This window comes from Hermetia illucens, chromosome 1 (assembly GCF_905115235.1).
Source record: "Hermetia illucens chromosome 1, iHerIll2.2.curated.20191125, whole genome shotgun sequence".
Classification (NCBI taxonomy): domain Eukaryota; kingdom Metazoa; phylum Arthropoda; class Insecta; order Diptera; family Stratiomyidae; genus Hermetia; species Hermetia illucens.
Genome location: NC_051849.1, coordinates 60816086 through 60834112, shown reverse-complemented (window position 1 = coordinate 60834112; position 18027 = coordinate 60816086). Strand labels below are relative to the sequence as shown.

Sequence of the window (18027 nt, the reverse complement as noted above, 5' to 3'; positions counted from 1 at the left end):
ACTAAACAAAATGAAGGGATCACTATTTAGGAAAGTGGAATTTTTTTATCCACTCCTCACCTTGAACGTAATTTCACGAAACTCTTTTATCTTTTCGCGTTAACTCAGGAAACTAGCTCTATCGTATTTACCCGTGATAGGTAACGTTGGATACAATGCAAAAAAATTAATGAAAAAGGGTAAAATAAAACCCTTGCTAGGGGCGAAAAACAAAAGAAACTCTATTTTCGTAGGCAAAATTGAAGTCTAGACAGAGCTACAAAATCGTAATAATGATATTAAAAAATGACTAGTTAATACACCGTGTGGAGTGTTTTAACATTATATACATCCGAGCCGATAGGATCATAACCGAACTAGTTAAATATAGAAGCGGCTACACAGGCGGTTCATTAACATATGTTTAAGTTTTGGCGTAGTAAATCAATATCTAATGATTGGTAACCTGAAGCTGGACGGTTCAGGTATGAAAGATTTTGTATTGTTATTAAGTGAAAAATATTCAATGTACGTTTACCCATTCGTACATACAATGGCGAAAAAAAAGGCTCAAAGTTCGAAATATTTTATTTGTAATATTTTCTTTATCCTCACATTTTTTTCTACCCATTTATTTTTCTCAATTATCCTTCTTTATTTCACAATTCCCATCGCTTCCTTCCTTTAAATTCAATATTTAATACCTCAACTGATAAAATTTTCTTGTTTTAGACAATCAAATTTCATAGTTCGATTTCACTTAAACCATTTCAAATTCTATTTTTTAAAAAATTGTTCGTATTGCACATTATTTGCTGCAGGCAGGCGATTGTTCGTGGCTGAGGGGCACACACTTTAGCAACCGTGTATGTTGCTGTTGACGCTGAGCCGGAATGAACCGGCTAATCAATGGACAGCTGATGAACTGGACCGGCGGTCGTCAGTTCAGAAATGAGTCTAGTAGTAAGGGCAGTCAAAATTCAGAGAAAGTGCATGCGATGTGTGAAAATTTGTAATTTAGTGAAAATAAATCCCAAATCAGTCAAAAGAAGTGAATTTTTTCATATTCAAGCGGTCTATGCGGAAAACAGAAACGTGAGTTTTGGAAAATAGTTTTTAGTTCGCTGAGTTGCATTTTGGTTTCATTTTTATTGCGATGACAATCCGTCCAGGGCCAGGGTAGGTACGTGTTCGATGGAAACGTATCTCCAATTTATTCATAAATAATCCAAACGTGCGTATTTACTTTTGACAGCCACAAGTAGTGCGAACTAGATACTTGTATATTGATCACAGAAGAAATCACAGTAACGAAAGGACTCGCGAAGAACAGTTTAGTCCCACAAACGCCTTGCAACTGTGTTGCTAGCTAGATTGTTTCGCGTCTGCTAAAACCCGCGACTACACAGTCCTGACAGTCCACAGTCCACAGTCCACAGGCCTGACAGTCATTGAAAATTTGTTTTTCTTTTTGACTTACTTCGTGCTGAATTCATATTTCTAAGGAATTCCTTGAAGAAGCGAAAAAAAAGCGAGAAAGGGAAAGAATCACTGCACAATTCTCCGAAAGTTTAACCGCAGCGATTCAGATTGAAATCTCCAAGTTCAAGCATTAACAAGTTTAGGTGAATTCTTCATTTATTATTGTTTCGTTTGATTATTGAACACTTTTCACTCTTTGGTAGTACTTGAGGAAAATTATTGGGAAAGGAAAATGTGATCACCAGAGCTCTGGGTGAGGTATTTCCTTTATGTCGTTTTTTTTATTTGTTTTCTTTTATCAGGAGTAGTTCCTATTATTTTATTTATTGAAACATTTATTTATTTATTTTATTTTCATTTTGAAAGCATTATTTTATTTTTCGCATTATTTTATTTTTTTTTTAACCCACCTATATTTGGTTCTTTTATTTATATTATTTCAGAGTGAAATTGCATTATTTGAAATAATAAAAACTTGTTTTTCCTATTCGTTAGTGTTGATTCATTGGTCTTGCAAATACCGATATTTCGGAAACCACTTATTCCCTTCATCAGTGCTAACAAGTCCTCACAGATTAAATTGCATGACTATTTATTTAATTATTTTATCGCATGAATATAATATTAATATGAACTAACTCTCTCTTCAATTTTTGGCCTCACTTCTTCCCTTTTCCTCCATAACCTTACTACAATAAGGGACATCCTTCAACATAATGGCCAGAGGGTGTCAAGGTAGGGCAAGAACCTCAGAGGTCACACCTCACAAAACATCTGAGGCAGGGTAAATATCAGTCGAAGATATGATCCGTCGTGCATCCGCTTTTTCAATCGTGAAGTTTTACGGCTCCATGCGCGCGGTCGAGTTGTCTTTTTTTGTGTTGTTCATCTCCATAGGTGCACGGGAATTTTCAGGAGCCAGTGCGGACTCACGCACGCAATGGATTCGCACATTTTGGGAAAATGACACATAAGGGATCGAAACGCTCGAAGGACCCCCTCCCCCCAACTTCCCGAGTCGGGCTAGCACAAAGGCGTGCCGATAGAGCACTTCGATAGAATTTCAATATTTGCGGGCGGACCTTCACGGTCAATTTCGCCAACTTTTTAGGTTGTTGGGATAGCTCTCCCCTTTCTCTTCTCCGTCCACTCAGGATGGTCGTCTGACCATCAATAATCTCAATGGGTCATTATAAATGTTTTTCGTTAAAGAAAAAATATATTTTGAATCTTTATATTATATGTTTACACATGATTTTGTAGCATATTTTATACACAATAAGATATGTAATTTCAATTTCTGAAAAAAAAAGTTGTGATAAAGTAATAGTACTTGTATCCTTGCGCTTTCATAAATATTTTTAGCGAAGAAGAGAACGTACTCAGTCATTTAAATTATGATTTTTTATCGAAAACTTGTACGAAAATGAAAAAACAGCAAGTACGCTCAATAATTTGTCGCGTATTGTTTCGTAATAATAACTGCACGACAGAACTGAAGCATAGAGTCAACAAAAAAAAATCAGATCCATTGGAATTCTCGCCCACTCTTACTCATTGTCGGTGGCTAGGTCACTTGTTTTTGAGAAATTACATTCTCTGACCTTTTCGTCAACGATTTCCTAGAGATATTCTGCACGATCAGTATTTAATCAGTCTACCATAAGTAAATCCATTAAAAGTCGAATGATGAAATGACTGATGGACTGACGTGTTTAGTGAAGACAAGCCGACAAAAAATCATCTTTTTGCATGCCTTTGATGATCCGAATCATTCGGAAAAGATGTTTCCATTCACAACCGAATGACAGCTTACACTCAACTCATCACCAGTCTAACAAGTTTAACAGATTTTATTTAAAAATTTAAATTTTTTATCACTCATTGCCATAAAAATTCACTAGTTTGCCATAATTTTATCATTCAAACTGACGCCAGACTGATGAAATATTGATCGTCTAAGGTCAGCCTATGGGATTCACATCAGGCGTTGTACAGGCTATAGACACACACAAAAGCTCTACGCTTCCGGCGAGAAAGGTTTTATTTATTTCTTATGTAAGTATACATAAGTGCAGAACTATACCATTTGTACATGGCCCGTAATATATACGTATATTTACAATGTCATACTACTCACTTTAATGTGATATTGATATTTTAAATTGCAGTAAAGTTACCCGGAAGAAAGAACTTTGAACTACTGTAACTTTATCAGTAATAGTACAATTTTGATCCATTGGGAATATTATGCATTATACTATGGCCTATCTTTCTGCAAATTTGTACGAATCAGGGAAAGATGCATGTGATAGACAGACAGACAGACATTGAACCAATATTGATAAAATTTCAAAAAACAAATTTCATTTTTCACCACAAAATATTTCTAGCTATATCTGTCTTAACTCCCAATTTCCACGAGTTAGCGGCCCAATCTGCGACATGACGACGTCATTTCAAACGGATATTTTCACACAATACGGGCAAGCAGATGGTGCTGGGTCTCAGTTGATTTCTTGCAACGGGGTCCGCGCTACGGAATCGGACGACGAGATGCTGAATTCCTTAGCAACTACTCTCTGAGTAGGGATTTTTACACCACTTTAATTATGAAGGGCTTTACCTTCTCGGGCTATTGTTTTCTAACTATACAATAAATCAAAAAGTCAAAAATTGAAATTGCACATCTAATTCTATATAAGATATACTACAAAAGCATATACAACTTATAACAGAAAGATTTAAAATACATGCATTTTTTAATGGAATACATCTTTAAAAATTTGGAGCACGGATTTTTGTCCAACACTGTAGTCAAATATTCAAAAAATTTCTTCATGAATTTCCGAATCCCAAGAAATACATTTTGCCCTTTACTAATACGTGGATATATACATATGCATATATATGCGTGATCATAAACATATGAATATCTGAAATCTGAATTCCCCCTAAACTCAACATAAAATCATGTCACTCATTGCATGTGAAAGGACTCACAGACCACACGATCTCACCAAATTTCGTAACAACAGGTTGAGCCATTTCTGAATAAAATGCATGTGATAGACGAACAGACAAATAGATGATTGCCAAAGAGATCCCGCTTCCCGCTTCGCTTGAACTATCGCGCAAGACAAATTCAATCTGTGCCGCAAATGTGGAAAACAAGGCCTTGTTGCAAAGGACCGCAACGGAAAGCCCACATACGTGTTCTGTGTGAACACGAAAAGTAGCGACAGCACCCAAATTGCAAGAAATAGTAAATGGCCAGTGCCCCAGATCCAGGAATCAACACATTTCTAAGAGGAGAAATACAATAGATAGTGATCTTCACCTTCCTCAACGATACCCTAATCAAGGACTTGCAGTGGCATGTTAGTGAGGAGTATACAACAGTCATCAGGCTATCATCTTCCAGAACTCACATATGAATAATATTAAGTCATTAAATGGTGTAAAGATGAGCTTGGTAACCAACAAATTTGATAGAGAAATCTTCAAGGAGCTCCTTCTGGAAGATACACAGGTCGTGGAAAAATTGCAGCAGGCATGCGATGCCTCGGCGTAGTACCTTCTGAAGACGAAATTTCGATTTTTCGGGGAATACAGAAATTGAGGAATGTTGGAAAAGCTGCCTCGAATCTGGGGCCACTGCAAGCAAAGAAAAATCCACACGAAGAGGAATTACATCTGCAATACAAAACGGCGGGCAAAAAATTACAAGTAGCTATCACGAAAAGCAAATCCCAATATTTTAAGCGGATGTGTTCCGAAGCTGACTCTGATCCTGGAGGTTATATCGTCACTAAGCGGTAAACGCTCCCTATCGATTACTTGTTGTAAGCAGTTGAGCCTTCCTGCAATACATTTAAACTCCAACGGAGTTCCTGTAGAGTTAAATGAGGAAGCTCTAGATGCAGCAACAATTTTTTTTGAAAATAAGACCCCAGGATTAGATGCAATCCCGAATATCGCCCCAAAAGCAGCAGCTAGATATTATTATTTTTATTATTCTGTTAAGGGAAAGTCTCACCGCGTCCTTGAAGAACTATTTTGCCCCTTTTACTGGTTATAGTGTACCTATTGATCATAGTATCTCAAGCTGGCCTGTAACCGTTACGAACTTTAGTATGTTCCCCACTTCCAGATGTTTCAGCTTTGCATCTGGTATTAAGTGTTCTCCCAGATGTATCGACCTACTTTGCACAAGTGCCGGACACTGTCCCAGGACGTGCATAGAGGTTTCGTCCTCCTCCTCACAAAACCTGCAGGCAGTGTCCGTAGATATCCCTAGCTTCCCTAGGTGATAGTTCAGCCGACAATGACCAGTGAGAATTCCCACTATGATTCGGAGGTTCTTTTTGGTGAGGTTTAAGCTATCCTTTGTACGCATGGGTTCGTATCCCCGAATAAGCACCCTGGACTGCTCCATCCCTGGTAGGGCCGCCCAATATAGTTCCCTCAACCGTTTCTCTTTGTTTCTTAGATTCATAGCCATGAAACCGTTTCCGATTCCACAGAAGGGTTCTGGCCCGTGTAAAGGCATCCCTGCTCCCTTCTTGGCTAGTTCATCCGCTGCCTCGTTGCCTTCCAACCCAGCATGGCCTGGAACCCAAAGTATCCAGACCTTGTTGGACAAGCCGGGTGTATTCAGTCTCTCAAGGCATTCCCATACCAGTTTAGAGTTCACTTGGTTGGACCTAAGTGCCTTGATCGCTGCTTGGCTACCGGTGAGAATAGCTATGTTCTGCCCCCCGTAGTTACTTTGCAGATTAAAGGAGGCACATTTGTCTATGGCGTAAATTTCCGCCTGGAATATGCTAGTGTACCTACCCATTGGCTCAAAGTACATTTTCCTTGAACCAATTACACCGGCACCCGCTCCCTTTGCTGTGAGGGATCCGTCAGTGTACCAAGTAATCAGTTGCTAGTTTAAGCCGTCTGTCACAACCACGCTCTCCCAGTTTGCCTTGTTACTCCAACATGTTACAAACTTCTTATCGAAGTGAAACCTCGTTGTCATGTTGTCCCTCGGTATCAGTAATTCGGGATACCGCCTAGAAAGGATATCAATCTTCCTTCGATTTAGGCAGCTCCCCGCCTCACTCATACTACCGGCCATCCTGAATATTGATCTCCTTGCCTGCAAATGGAGAGGGGTTAATCCCAGAAGGACCACCAGGGATGCCGTTGGGCATGCCCTCATTGCCCCACTGATACACACGCAAGCCAGCCTTTGGAGCTTATGTAATTCCCTGGCTTGTGTGCAGCTAGATGACACCAGGTATATTTTTTTACAGCATGCCTTAGAGATGAAGAAACAATTTGTACCAGTAATAAACAGACTGGTCCCTACTGTCGAAAAGGAAGGAGGCCCCTGAAAAGTAATTCGAATTTCGTAAGACTAGATCAACTGTCGCCGCAATCAACATGATGACTGGCCAGGCTCAGGCTGCAATGCGAGGTGGCAAATGCTGCGGTAACACTAGATGTAAGAAAAAATCTTCGGAGCTCTAGCCAGGCTAAGCATGTCGAATTTCTCCTGAAAAGAAGATTGTACTACTACTCGGAAGATGGACGGAAAATATTCCCGACAGTTCCTTTACTGTAGTTGATTATGCATGATGGAGTGTTAATGCTACGCCTTCCTAACAATCATTAGTTCGTGGCTTATATCAGGATAGAAATAGTTGCAAAACACTTAGACGAGATCGAAGTCTATCATTTGCTGAACATAAAACAGAAATAATTTGCATCAGCAAAAGAAGAAACGAAATGAAAATGCCTGTGGCGAATAAATAATTTACTCCCAACCAGTACCTGAATACATACTTCGTAGTAATGACTGACAGAAGGCTTAACTTCAAAAAAACACTTTGAGTGTAAAGCAACCAAAGCGTGATTCCTCCCACCTTCCAGTTAAAAAAGGTAGACAGACGCAAACATTGAAACGAAATTAATAAGGCTTCGTTTTATACAAACCCTTAAAAAGAAGATTTCACCCGGTCTAGCAATTATAGCGGAATCAAGTTCGTGGGTACCTTGCATCAGATAATTTTCGCTATATCGCTACCCCGGACAGTCTCATCCACCCAGCACACACTGTCATTCAAACCTAGATTGCAATAATTTTGCAAAAAAGAGACAGCTTGATGACTTGATGACTCTAGGATAATCTTAAGGGAGGTTTCCAGTCAATTACTAAAAATTATACGAATATACCATTATTATAGTAATATGCTATTGTCAACTTCATTTGAGCAGATATCGGCATGGAAGGTATTTAAGAACCTAGACAGTGGTAGCTTCATGGGTTTTCTCAGATTTCTCGAATGCTCCGTGAAAGAAATTATCTCTTACGAAATTGTTTAGGATAAGTGAGGAATCCTAAGTCCACAACCACTTGTTGTTGGACCGGACCAAATGGAGAGCAACTTACTCCCACGTTTATTTGGTCCGCGGATCCCTCGTTTGGGGCATGGCAACCAAGCATTAAAAATCGTAAGACAAACGGTTTCGTCCAGGGCAGAGGCAACTCTTCAGACGCTGCCTCAACCTCTGCCCTGGGAGCAGCGTGACCGTGAGTGGCATCGGATGGAAAACGCTCCATTTATATGTTAAGGAAAACACGCCAAGGGTGCGAATTATATCCAGTGGAAACCGATAGTTTGAGCCTGAGCTAGCTAAAGCTAAATTAATTGTTTAGGATAAGTGAGGAATCCTAAGTCCACAACCACTTGTTGTTGGACCGGACCAAATGGAGAGCAACTTACTCCCACGTTTATTTGGTCCGCGGATCCCTCGTTTGTATTTAGATATATTTGTATACGGTTTCCACTGGATATAATTCGCACCCTTGGCGTGTTTTCCTTAACATATAAATGGAGCGTTTTCCATCCGATGCCACTCACGGTCACGCTGCTCCCAGGGCAGAGGTTGAGGCAGCGTCTGAAGAGTTGCCTCTGCCCTGGACGAAACCGTTTGTCTTACGATATCTCTTACGAGTTCCCCGTTCCGTTTTTTGCATTAAATGTCAAAAATTAGCTTTGAAAAATACTAATTGAGGCCTTTCATTTGCTACCCCAACAAGACTATGTTCGGTGAAGACCCTTCCCCCATAAACTGAGCATGGAACGATGTCACTTATTGCATGCGAGGGGATTAACAGTTCCCACCTTTCTACCAAATTCGTACCAATAAAAGTTTCTGAGAAAATAGGTGTGGCAAACAGACGGACAGGCAGACGGACCTGCGAAGAGCTGTCAGATCTTCCATCAGTTGCGACCCCAGGTGGCAAATAGGGACGCACTTATTCATGTCTACATACGTTTACTCATCTCTGGTGCGTGAGCAAGCGGGTTCGCGGATACCGACATTACTCGACCGCAGTACCTCAGTAGTAGATAACTTGACTACCATGGCATCTAATGCACGTAGTGATTTAAATTTTGAGAAGAAGTTGTTCCAGCAAATCTGTCTTACGCGGAAACACTAAACAAGTCGGAATACCGGAAGCTGAGCGTCTCGGGTACAAAGTTTTTGTGTTCATATTATGCGAGGAACTCTCTATGTTCATTTTTTCATTCCTTCATAACTAAAAATGCAAAGCATTTCTTCAGATATTTCCAAAGAGCAAGATATAAATATGTACAAACATATTAAAGCAAACAAACATTTTTCATATTTCTACTTTACCTCGTGCTCAAAAGCGCATATAAGTCCTTTCGTTTTATACTATTATATATGGTGAAAAAAATGTACACCTCCTTAATCCCAACACAAAATGATGCCACTCACTGCTTGCATGACACACAGGTCAAATGTTCTCACTAAATTTCGTGACAATCGGTTCAGGCGTCTCCGAGTAAATCTGGTATGACAAACAAACAAACGGGGAAGACGGACAGATGGGGACAGACAAACGGACAGACGCATAGATGAACAAGCAGACATTGAATCGATTTTAATAAGATTTTGTTTCACACAAAACCTTAAAAAGATCAAAGCTAACTCCGACATAAGAGATTTAGGCTTAAATGTAAGAAAATCAGAAGGAACCAAAAAAGCGAACTTATGTTTAAGTTGAAAAAATCCAGCTTGGGCAAAAGTAGCAGCTTTCGTAACAACATTAAGAATTCACTTGAGGGTGATAGGTATGGTCGACCAGGTGCAAAAAAGAGCACGTAAAGGAAGCTCACAAAAATTTTAAGCTAGCCAACCAGCGGAGCAAAAGGAAATGTTTCAAGCAGCTCTATTCTGAGGCGGATTTAAACCTATGGACGAACGGCTATAATTTTCAGATAGATAGATTCAACAGACGGTCATCTCCACAAATCACGTGCCATACCCTCTTGTTGAAAATCGCCCAGGGGTTATTCCCTCAGCAAGAGTGGAGCTCTAACATCTTTTAGAAATACCTGAATGTAATGGCGATTTCGACAGTAACCACAGACGAGCTGTTGAAGATCTACAGCAGAGTAGGTGGCAACAAAGTTCCGCACCTATACGGGATAGCATATTAGGCCCGTAAGCTCACCGCCAAATCTAGACCGGACAGAGTTGTCTAAGTGAGCTGTCTTAAGCGTGCATGCCCGAGAGGATAATCCCTACAGCATGGAAATTGCAGAAATTGGTACTGTTGCATCCCGCCGGGTGAGTCATCCTACTATAGATCCATATGTATTCTAGGCACTATGGATAAAATGCTGGAATGGGTAATCTATAATAGATTAATACCGATCGTTGAAAGCCAAGGAGGCCTCTCAGGTCAATAGTATGGGTTTCGTAAAGCCAGATCAACCATTGTTGTAACCAATTTGGGTGCAAATATTGCGTGGTAGTAACCCTACACGTAAAAAGGGGATCCAATTCGGTCAATTGAAGTCGCATACGCAAGTCCCTGGTGACGATTGATGTTCCCACCTATCTCGCTACAATTGTAGGCAACTGCTTGCGAGAATGGACGCTCTGCTGTGATACCGAGGATGGATCTTGGGAATACGTCGTTTCCACAGGATGCTGGCACCACAACTGTGGAACATCATGTACAACAATGTTGTTAATTTTCCGGTGACGGAGGAGGCCAAGGTGGCGGGCTATGTCGACAACATTGCATTGGGTTTGGTTGTAAAGCATCTCGGATATGCTGAGTTGTGTTCAGGCGAAGGAAGCAGTGCTGTTGAGGCTTGGTCGGCTAGCGCTGGGCTAGCACTCATAGAGAAAACGGAATCAGACCTCATCAGCAAGCGCCGTAAGAGAAATTTCACTCGCATTAGAATTGGGAGTCATATCATCACTTCCAAACTATCCATCACATACTTGAGCAGCACGTGGAGTATATTTGCCAAAAGGCATCCTCCGCCAGTATGATTCTGACAAGGATGATGCCGAATATAGGAGGTCCGCGGTAGGCTGTTTTAGCCAGGAGGTGAGTTCGGTCTTGCTGTATGCAATCCCAGTTTGGGGATCAATGCTACATAACTTATGTAGCGCACATTAACTGAGTGCGGCCTATCTAGGAGCAGTTTTAACGGGAAAAATCCCACACACTGGAGTTTTGAGGCCAGATTTCTACCTCCTTATAAAAATGGCAGACAGACAGACAGATTTCATCCGCATCTGTTTACTATACAACAATATTTTAACTATTTACCTGAGAATTCTGATATGATGCTTTATAATCCTCGCCAAGTGGATATCATCCTTATTATCTCCCATGGGTACCATATTTGAAAGCTGCCGCGATATGTAGTCGAAATGCATTATAATTTGAATAATAATCGAACACATCACATAATCAGTTCCCACAAGCACACAAACGGCCACGTATCCTGCGTAACTCTGGTGAAAGTAGACAGCACCATAAACCCAATGGTTCTCTGTACTGAATGGGTACCATATCAAAAAAGGTAAGTCCTTTTCGAAGGCACCCGACACGAAATAATATTCAAATGCCGAAAAGCACACCTCATACAAATTAAACACCCAAATGGCCGACATGCAGAATATCACATAATATTTAATAATCGTTCTCATATGCTTCACGTATTTTTGTAAACAAAATTCATTTTGCACTTCAACTGTCTGTGGAAAGATGCTCTCCAATTCCCGAACGCAATGTGTTAAAGGTTTCGCATTTTGCAAAATTGTTTGGAACTTCCCCAACACTTTTAGACAAAACACAATACAAGGAGCTACTGCAGTAATTTCCAAGAAGCTTGCAGAACGTCCGAATGAGCTCACGAGATATACAAATTCGCCAAAAACCGAATAAACAATATTCCAACGTCCCAGATGAAAAATAAACCATTTAAAAAAATTATAAAGTAGTCCATGATTCTGCAGAGTTTCGAAAGGGTCAATTCCAACTGTTGCAAAGATATTCAAAGCTACCCGAGTGAAATCTTGAAATTTAGTCAAACCCTCTGGCGAACTCATTACAGCATTTGTTGCTTGATGGCCAATTTTACAAGGAACTACGAGGAAACCTTCTTTCTGAGTGTATTTATACCGGAAACAAACAAATTAGGCCTGTCAAGTACATTACCCAAATTGTCATCCCCAACATTTGTAATGCCCGGTATTCGGTATTTTCGTAATAACTACTCTAAATGTTTGAAAGGTATATTTATGTCTTTCAACTGTTACCGACATCCCGTTCAACATCAGAAAGGAAAAGTCGATGAATTTGAGTGACTAATAGGCTAAATATTGAATATATCTACAAGGAAATGTCTAGTACATTTCAGCAATAGGATATGATTTCACAGATGATTACATATTCGAAAAGTCTTTGAATAATTTAGCTTGTTTGTCTTCCACAACGAAACAACTGTTTTGTTAGAAGACGTAAATACTATATACGCAGCGTGGAGGTCTCAGTATTGATTCCCCAAGATGGTCTCGTCCTTGAGAATCGAAATCAAAAAGAAAAATATTTCCTTTCCCTATCGCAGCTTTATATCTAAAATACAAATTGCTTTATATCTAAAATACAAATTTTTAACATGGATTATTATCGACATCTTATCTTTGTTCTAAAAAAAACTCGTAAAGATATCCACTTGTAGTTAATATGATAGGGTTTATGAATTGGGAAGCCAAACTGGCAGTTAAAGGATAGTATAGGACCCTGGAGGAAAGCGTGGAGTAGTACCCACCTATACTTTAACCAAGACAAAAAGCTTTGGTTCTCGATCCTACCTCCATCACAAAACGGTGATCGCTTTTCTTAACGAAAAACTGCAAAAGAAAAAGATATAGCCGGGTCTCTCGCACCTAAAAATGGGACTAAATCTGCCAACTGGTACTCCAGGTTACGAGTTGAGTAAGGCCTACAACCCTACACAAAGAGACTGTTTTTACGAGGGCACAAAAGAAGCCTCTGACTGACTATACACAACGACGTGCCTGACAGAGAAAGAGGACAAACAATTTGCACATTTTCGCGCGGAACGTGCGCTCCTTGTGCAAATTCACAAATGAACTGCAATTAGTCGATATCCTGTCTCAATATGATTTCACCGTATCGCAAGAAATGTATTCGACACAGACCGTCTTTCTGGAGGATAGCCACTATACTATATATTATATACGATTGCGTTCACTCCTTGATGGAGCATAGCGTTTCAACGACGCCTACCCACGATCGTATCCGATCCACTGAAATGCGCTTCAACTTCTTCTAGAACTTCCCGAGATCCTTACCTTCTAGTCCTCTACAATTTTGCGCCAGGCGCTCTTGGGGCGACGCACTCGTCGACCATCTTGGCAGATTGTGTTCCATTGCAAATTATTGATCAATACTTGAAGGTCGAGGAGTGCAAGAGTGTGAATCGGGTCATAGTCCAATAAAGCTATAGTGGAAACCTTTGGGTCCCACACATCCTGTTGATACGATTGGTCTGTATGCATGAGTACCGACCATGAATAGCCAGCTATACGTGGCAGACCTTGCAAGATCGTAACTGTCGAAAAAAAAAACAATAAACCGATTGTTGACAAACCTCTTATACTCGATATTTTAAACAAATTCCAAATGTTAGCCTAAGCGGAAAAATAGTATTCAAACGTCACAAGGACAATTTTTCGTAAGCACTTCCACTAGGTAAGTACTGGTTTCGAAATATGTGATTCACCTGGCCCCTTGCCGGCTTCTCAGTATTTCGAGTCAACTCAGGTCCAGTTAATAAGTCATCAACGTACTTAGCTTTCTCCTTAAAATCCCAACTGCATATCGCATATTTATTTTAATTGTAATTAATTAGTAATTACGCACTATCTTATGGCTAGAATACAGACTACCCACCTAAAAAACAGGAGAAGCCGTTATTCTTGAAAGCATTGTGGAAAACAATGAATACTCAATTGTTCTTTTAGATAAACGCTTATCTAGGAAGTTGGAGTAGCCGTGGTCATTCCCCGGCGGTAAGAGCCATAATCATTTGTTTTCTTTTGCCACATAGAGCGCTCAAAGCTCTTCTAACATCCGAGTACACGGACGGTATACTATCTTCGTTGCCCAGACCAACCCCGAACGTGCTGAAGAAAAACCTCAAAATTAGCGACATAGCCCCAGCGGTCACTAAACGTAAGGCGATCACGCTTGAGTATCAGAGCACGACACCAAGCGCAAGCAACACCCACTGAAGTATGTTCCACGGTGTCTCGTCAACTGAAAGGTAGTAGCAAGATCAGGAGGCATTTGGGGTGGCAGTTACTCTACTTGGTTAAGGGGCACCCAAATCGTTAGGAAACCCGCCAATAACCGGAGGAGGAGCTCTTAGAAAGAAGGAAGGCGCGGCCGGTAGTGCTTTGTGCATTACTAATCTAGTACAGAGAGCACATAAGAGGTTGAAAAAACCTCAAAACCACGACTCCTAACCGCTTTCCATAGAAAGTAGTTGGACAGCCAGCAATGTAGTTGTAGTTGAACTTCAACACTTCTGTGTGAGAAACAGCGCTTAAGAGTACGTTGGATAGTAACAAATGCAACACCGGCCATGTCATAAAGAAGACACATATAATAAAGCCATGAGCAAACATTTAAGCAAGTAAATTTTATAGAGCAACAAAAGGGAAGTACATTCTACCGCGCGCGCTCCAAGATTTACAGCAAACTCCGCCGAGCAGAGAAATGATTCCAAAGACAGGAAAAGAAAGGCTGAGCGAACCAACAGGTCTGTACAACCGATAAGTACTGGATGTTAGCACACCAAGCGTGATAGTTTTACCAACAAATCAGCAGGGTAAACTCATATACACCCCGATGCTCATTCTGTTGAGAACTGAAAAACTGCTTAATAGCAGAATATTAGTGAGCTGAAGGTCCCGCTATTGGACTGAAGACGATGGATAAATGCACCATTGCGAAAACGGTGTTTGCAATTTATTAGCTTAAGAATCATAAACGTTAAATGTGGAGGTGACCAACTACACCAAGAGGTTCATCAATCTATGCTCAAGATCTAGAACAGCAAATCCATGCCTGATAACTAGCAAGGTAGCGAGGTATCATCTGCCGCATGCAGAGAAAGGAGAATATCACGCAGTGCAACGAACGTCTCGAATCTAAAATTTACCGCAATGTCATCCATCCTGTCGCTCTCTATGGTTCTGAATGTTGGCCGACTATAAAAGACAATGAATGGCGCCTAGCGGTAAAGGAGACAAAGATGTTGCATTGGACTAGTGGCGTGGCACGTTTTAATCACATTCGAAATGAGGATATCCGTGACCTATATGGGGTTGCACCGACCGTGGAAAAACTGCGAGACAGGCGTCTTCGATGGTATGGTCACGTAATTCCCGCTAACGAGAGTGCACTTTCCAAGATTGGTCTGAACATTGAAGTCGATGGTAAGCGACCAAAAGGCCGGCCGAAATAACGATGGTTTGATACGCCGGATGGGGATTTAAAAGCCTCTCGATTGCATCCAGATCAGGCTTTTGATAAAGCAAAGTTACGAAACCTATCACGACGAACCAACCCCGCTTGGGAACGGAACAAAGGCTGAAGGAAAAGAAAATTACTCAGTGCAATAAATATAGAAGTATTGCGATGCTGACTTGCATCTGTAAAATATTCTCCAACATCATCAATCCATACCAAGGTTTCACTCTAGCCACATCAATTACAGATCATATTTTCTATACTCAGCAATCAATGGAAAAACTGATGCAATAAGGACATCAGTTTCACCATCATTCCATTGACTGCGGCCTTAAGCATATGATAACATAGCTAGGATAAAGTTGATGTGACCATGAAAGAATTCGATGTATAGAGAAAAATGAATTAGAGAAACTAGGTTGACCTTGATCAACGTTTGAGATATAATAAAAACAGCAACTTCACCCTCTAGATCTGTCACCATCAACAATGGCCCAAGACATCATCCGTCAAACTAATGGAAATCTAAGAGGCACCTTCCTCTTGAAGTCCATCGGTCTATGCTGACAATATTAACGCAATGGACAGAACGACACCAGATTTACAAACTTCCTTCACCCAGATTGAACAAGTGGCGAACGTCGTGAGATCTTGGGAGCACTTTAATAAAGGCAAGACAAGACACATGGTGGCAAACAGCCCTGGTCAAATGAAAACAAACAAGCCGGGAAACCGGAAACTGGACGCTTCAGGTATGAAAGGTTTTTTGTATCTCTTTTATTTACTTTTATAAAGGTTTTTTGTGTGCATTTTCCCATTAACATGTGGCAGGCAATATATGAATATATTATGTTATACCCTACATTGTCGCCGTGGTGCTAGAATGAACTTAAGGGGGCTTTGCAGTAATTACTAAAACTTATAGTAATATACTATTATTAACTTTGTTTTGAATAGATATCAGTATGGGGGGTTTTTCGGAGAATGGACACTATATAATGGCAGCTTCTTGAATTTTTTCAAATATTTCGCTTGAATTGTTTGTGATTCCGTTAAAGATATGATCACTTTCGACCCCCCCCCCCCCCGCACACACCACCTTTCCAACAAATGTCAAAACTAAGTTCGGCTTCGGAAAGTACTACCCGAAACCTTTCATTTGATACCCTTCATGACTATATTTGATGAAAACAAAATTTACACCCCCTTTTGCATGTATGCGTGAGCGTTCACAGTTTCCATCTTTCCACTAAATTTGGTGTGAATCATTATAATCGCTTCCGAGAAAGATACGTGTGACAGACAAACAGACAGGCAGACAGACGGACAGAGAGCGCGAGCGATTCTTTCGGGTCCTCGCAGGACACGAAAAGGCAAAAAGGCCTCTTAACATACTGACAAAGGAGAAGGAAAACAAAGTGACCAAAGTCGTGGAAACGGCGGTGCTGGCTTCAATCGACCCAAGAGAGGTAAAGCCCCAGAAACGAACCAAGGAAGCATGGACCAAGGTTGGCGGAAGGCAAAATGCGACACATGAAAGTAGATTACGACCCGAATTGATTACCATTTCGAAAAAAAGTGATATGATTTATGCTGACATACTCAGGAATGTCAAATCCAATCCTGGGCTGATGGACCTTAAAGAAAACATCAGCCGAATCAAACGCTCCCAAAAAGGAGATGTTGGAACTGAAGAAGTGTCCGGGCAAAACGGTTGAAAATTTCCTCGGCAAGATGAAGAACTTTTTTTTTAGGAATTTGGAAGTCCTAAGTCTGTATCCACTTGATGCCGGATCGGACCAAATGGAGAGCAACTTACTCCCACTCTTTATGGTCCACGGACTCCTCTTTTTGAGTTTAACACCCAAAGTTCCGAAAGAAAAAAAGGACGAAGACGGCTACGGTTTCGTATCAGGGCAGAGACAACTCATTAGACGAATTATATTCTACGTAAATCCACCCACAGTTCAGACCAAAGGTGAAGAAGTCCTTATGAGAAGAGGCACAAGTACGGACCAGAAACCAGAAACCAGAAAATTGTTATACAATGTAAGGACATTGATGAAAGAACGACCAAGGAGGATATTCACGACACCTTTGAAAAGCAGTTCGGACCACTTGGTTTACAAGATTCCGCAATCAGAGAACTGAGGAAGGCATACGGAGGCATGCAAACGGCAACTATAAGCTCATCAGCTGAAGCAGCGTTCAAACTGGTAAAATAAAAATAGTTTGAGTCTTTTGCCGACTCAGGGGGCTGGTGCCCCTCAAGCGCTGCTTTAGATGCCTGGAATTTGGCCACATAGCGGCGAAATGCACCGATATGAAATGACTGTGATAAGTCAAAAATATGCAGAAAATATAGGGGAGAAGGTCATATGTTCAGGGAGTGCAGGGGAAAAAATGGCGTCGACTGTCTTCAGGTTGCAGGTAGCAGCAGGTGCCTAGTGTTTAGGAGAGCCTTGGTTGCAGTAAAAAAATGCGGTTGATTGAAGTTGAGGCAGCTGAAAACCTTCTCTGGCAGACCATCTATTAAAACAGAATCGAAGCTAACATAATAAGCAAGCCTTACCGCAATAATAAGAATGGTGCCTGGACTACAAATGTAACTGGCAAGGCGGTAATATGGACGTGTGGAAATCAAGCCATTAATGAAGTGGTGGAGTTTC

General features: G+C 40.8%; 1 protein-coding gene across 3 annotated transcripts in view; it reads right to left on the bottom strand.

The window, feature by feature from the left end:
- Positions 1-18027, bottom strand: part of LOC119646237 (putative odorant receptor 92a) — a 93115-nt gene that overhangs the window by 1406 nt on the left and 73682 nt on the right. The window contains exon 1 of one of the 3 annotated variants that reach the window (XM_038046627.1): positions 11120-11923. The exons of the other annotated variants lie outside the window; for them this stretch is intronic. Coding sequence (XP_037902555.1) covers positions 11120-11904 — 785 coding nt within the window. The 5' untranslated portion in view covers positions 11905-11923. Of the gene's footprint in view, positions 1-11119; positions 11924-18027 lie in introns of those variants that run through there. 3 annotated transcript variants of the gene reach the window in all.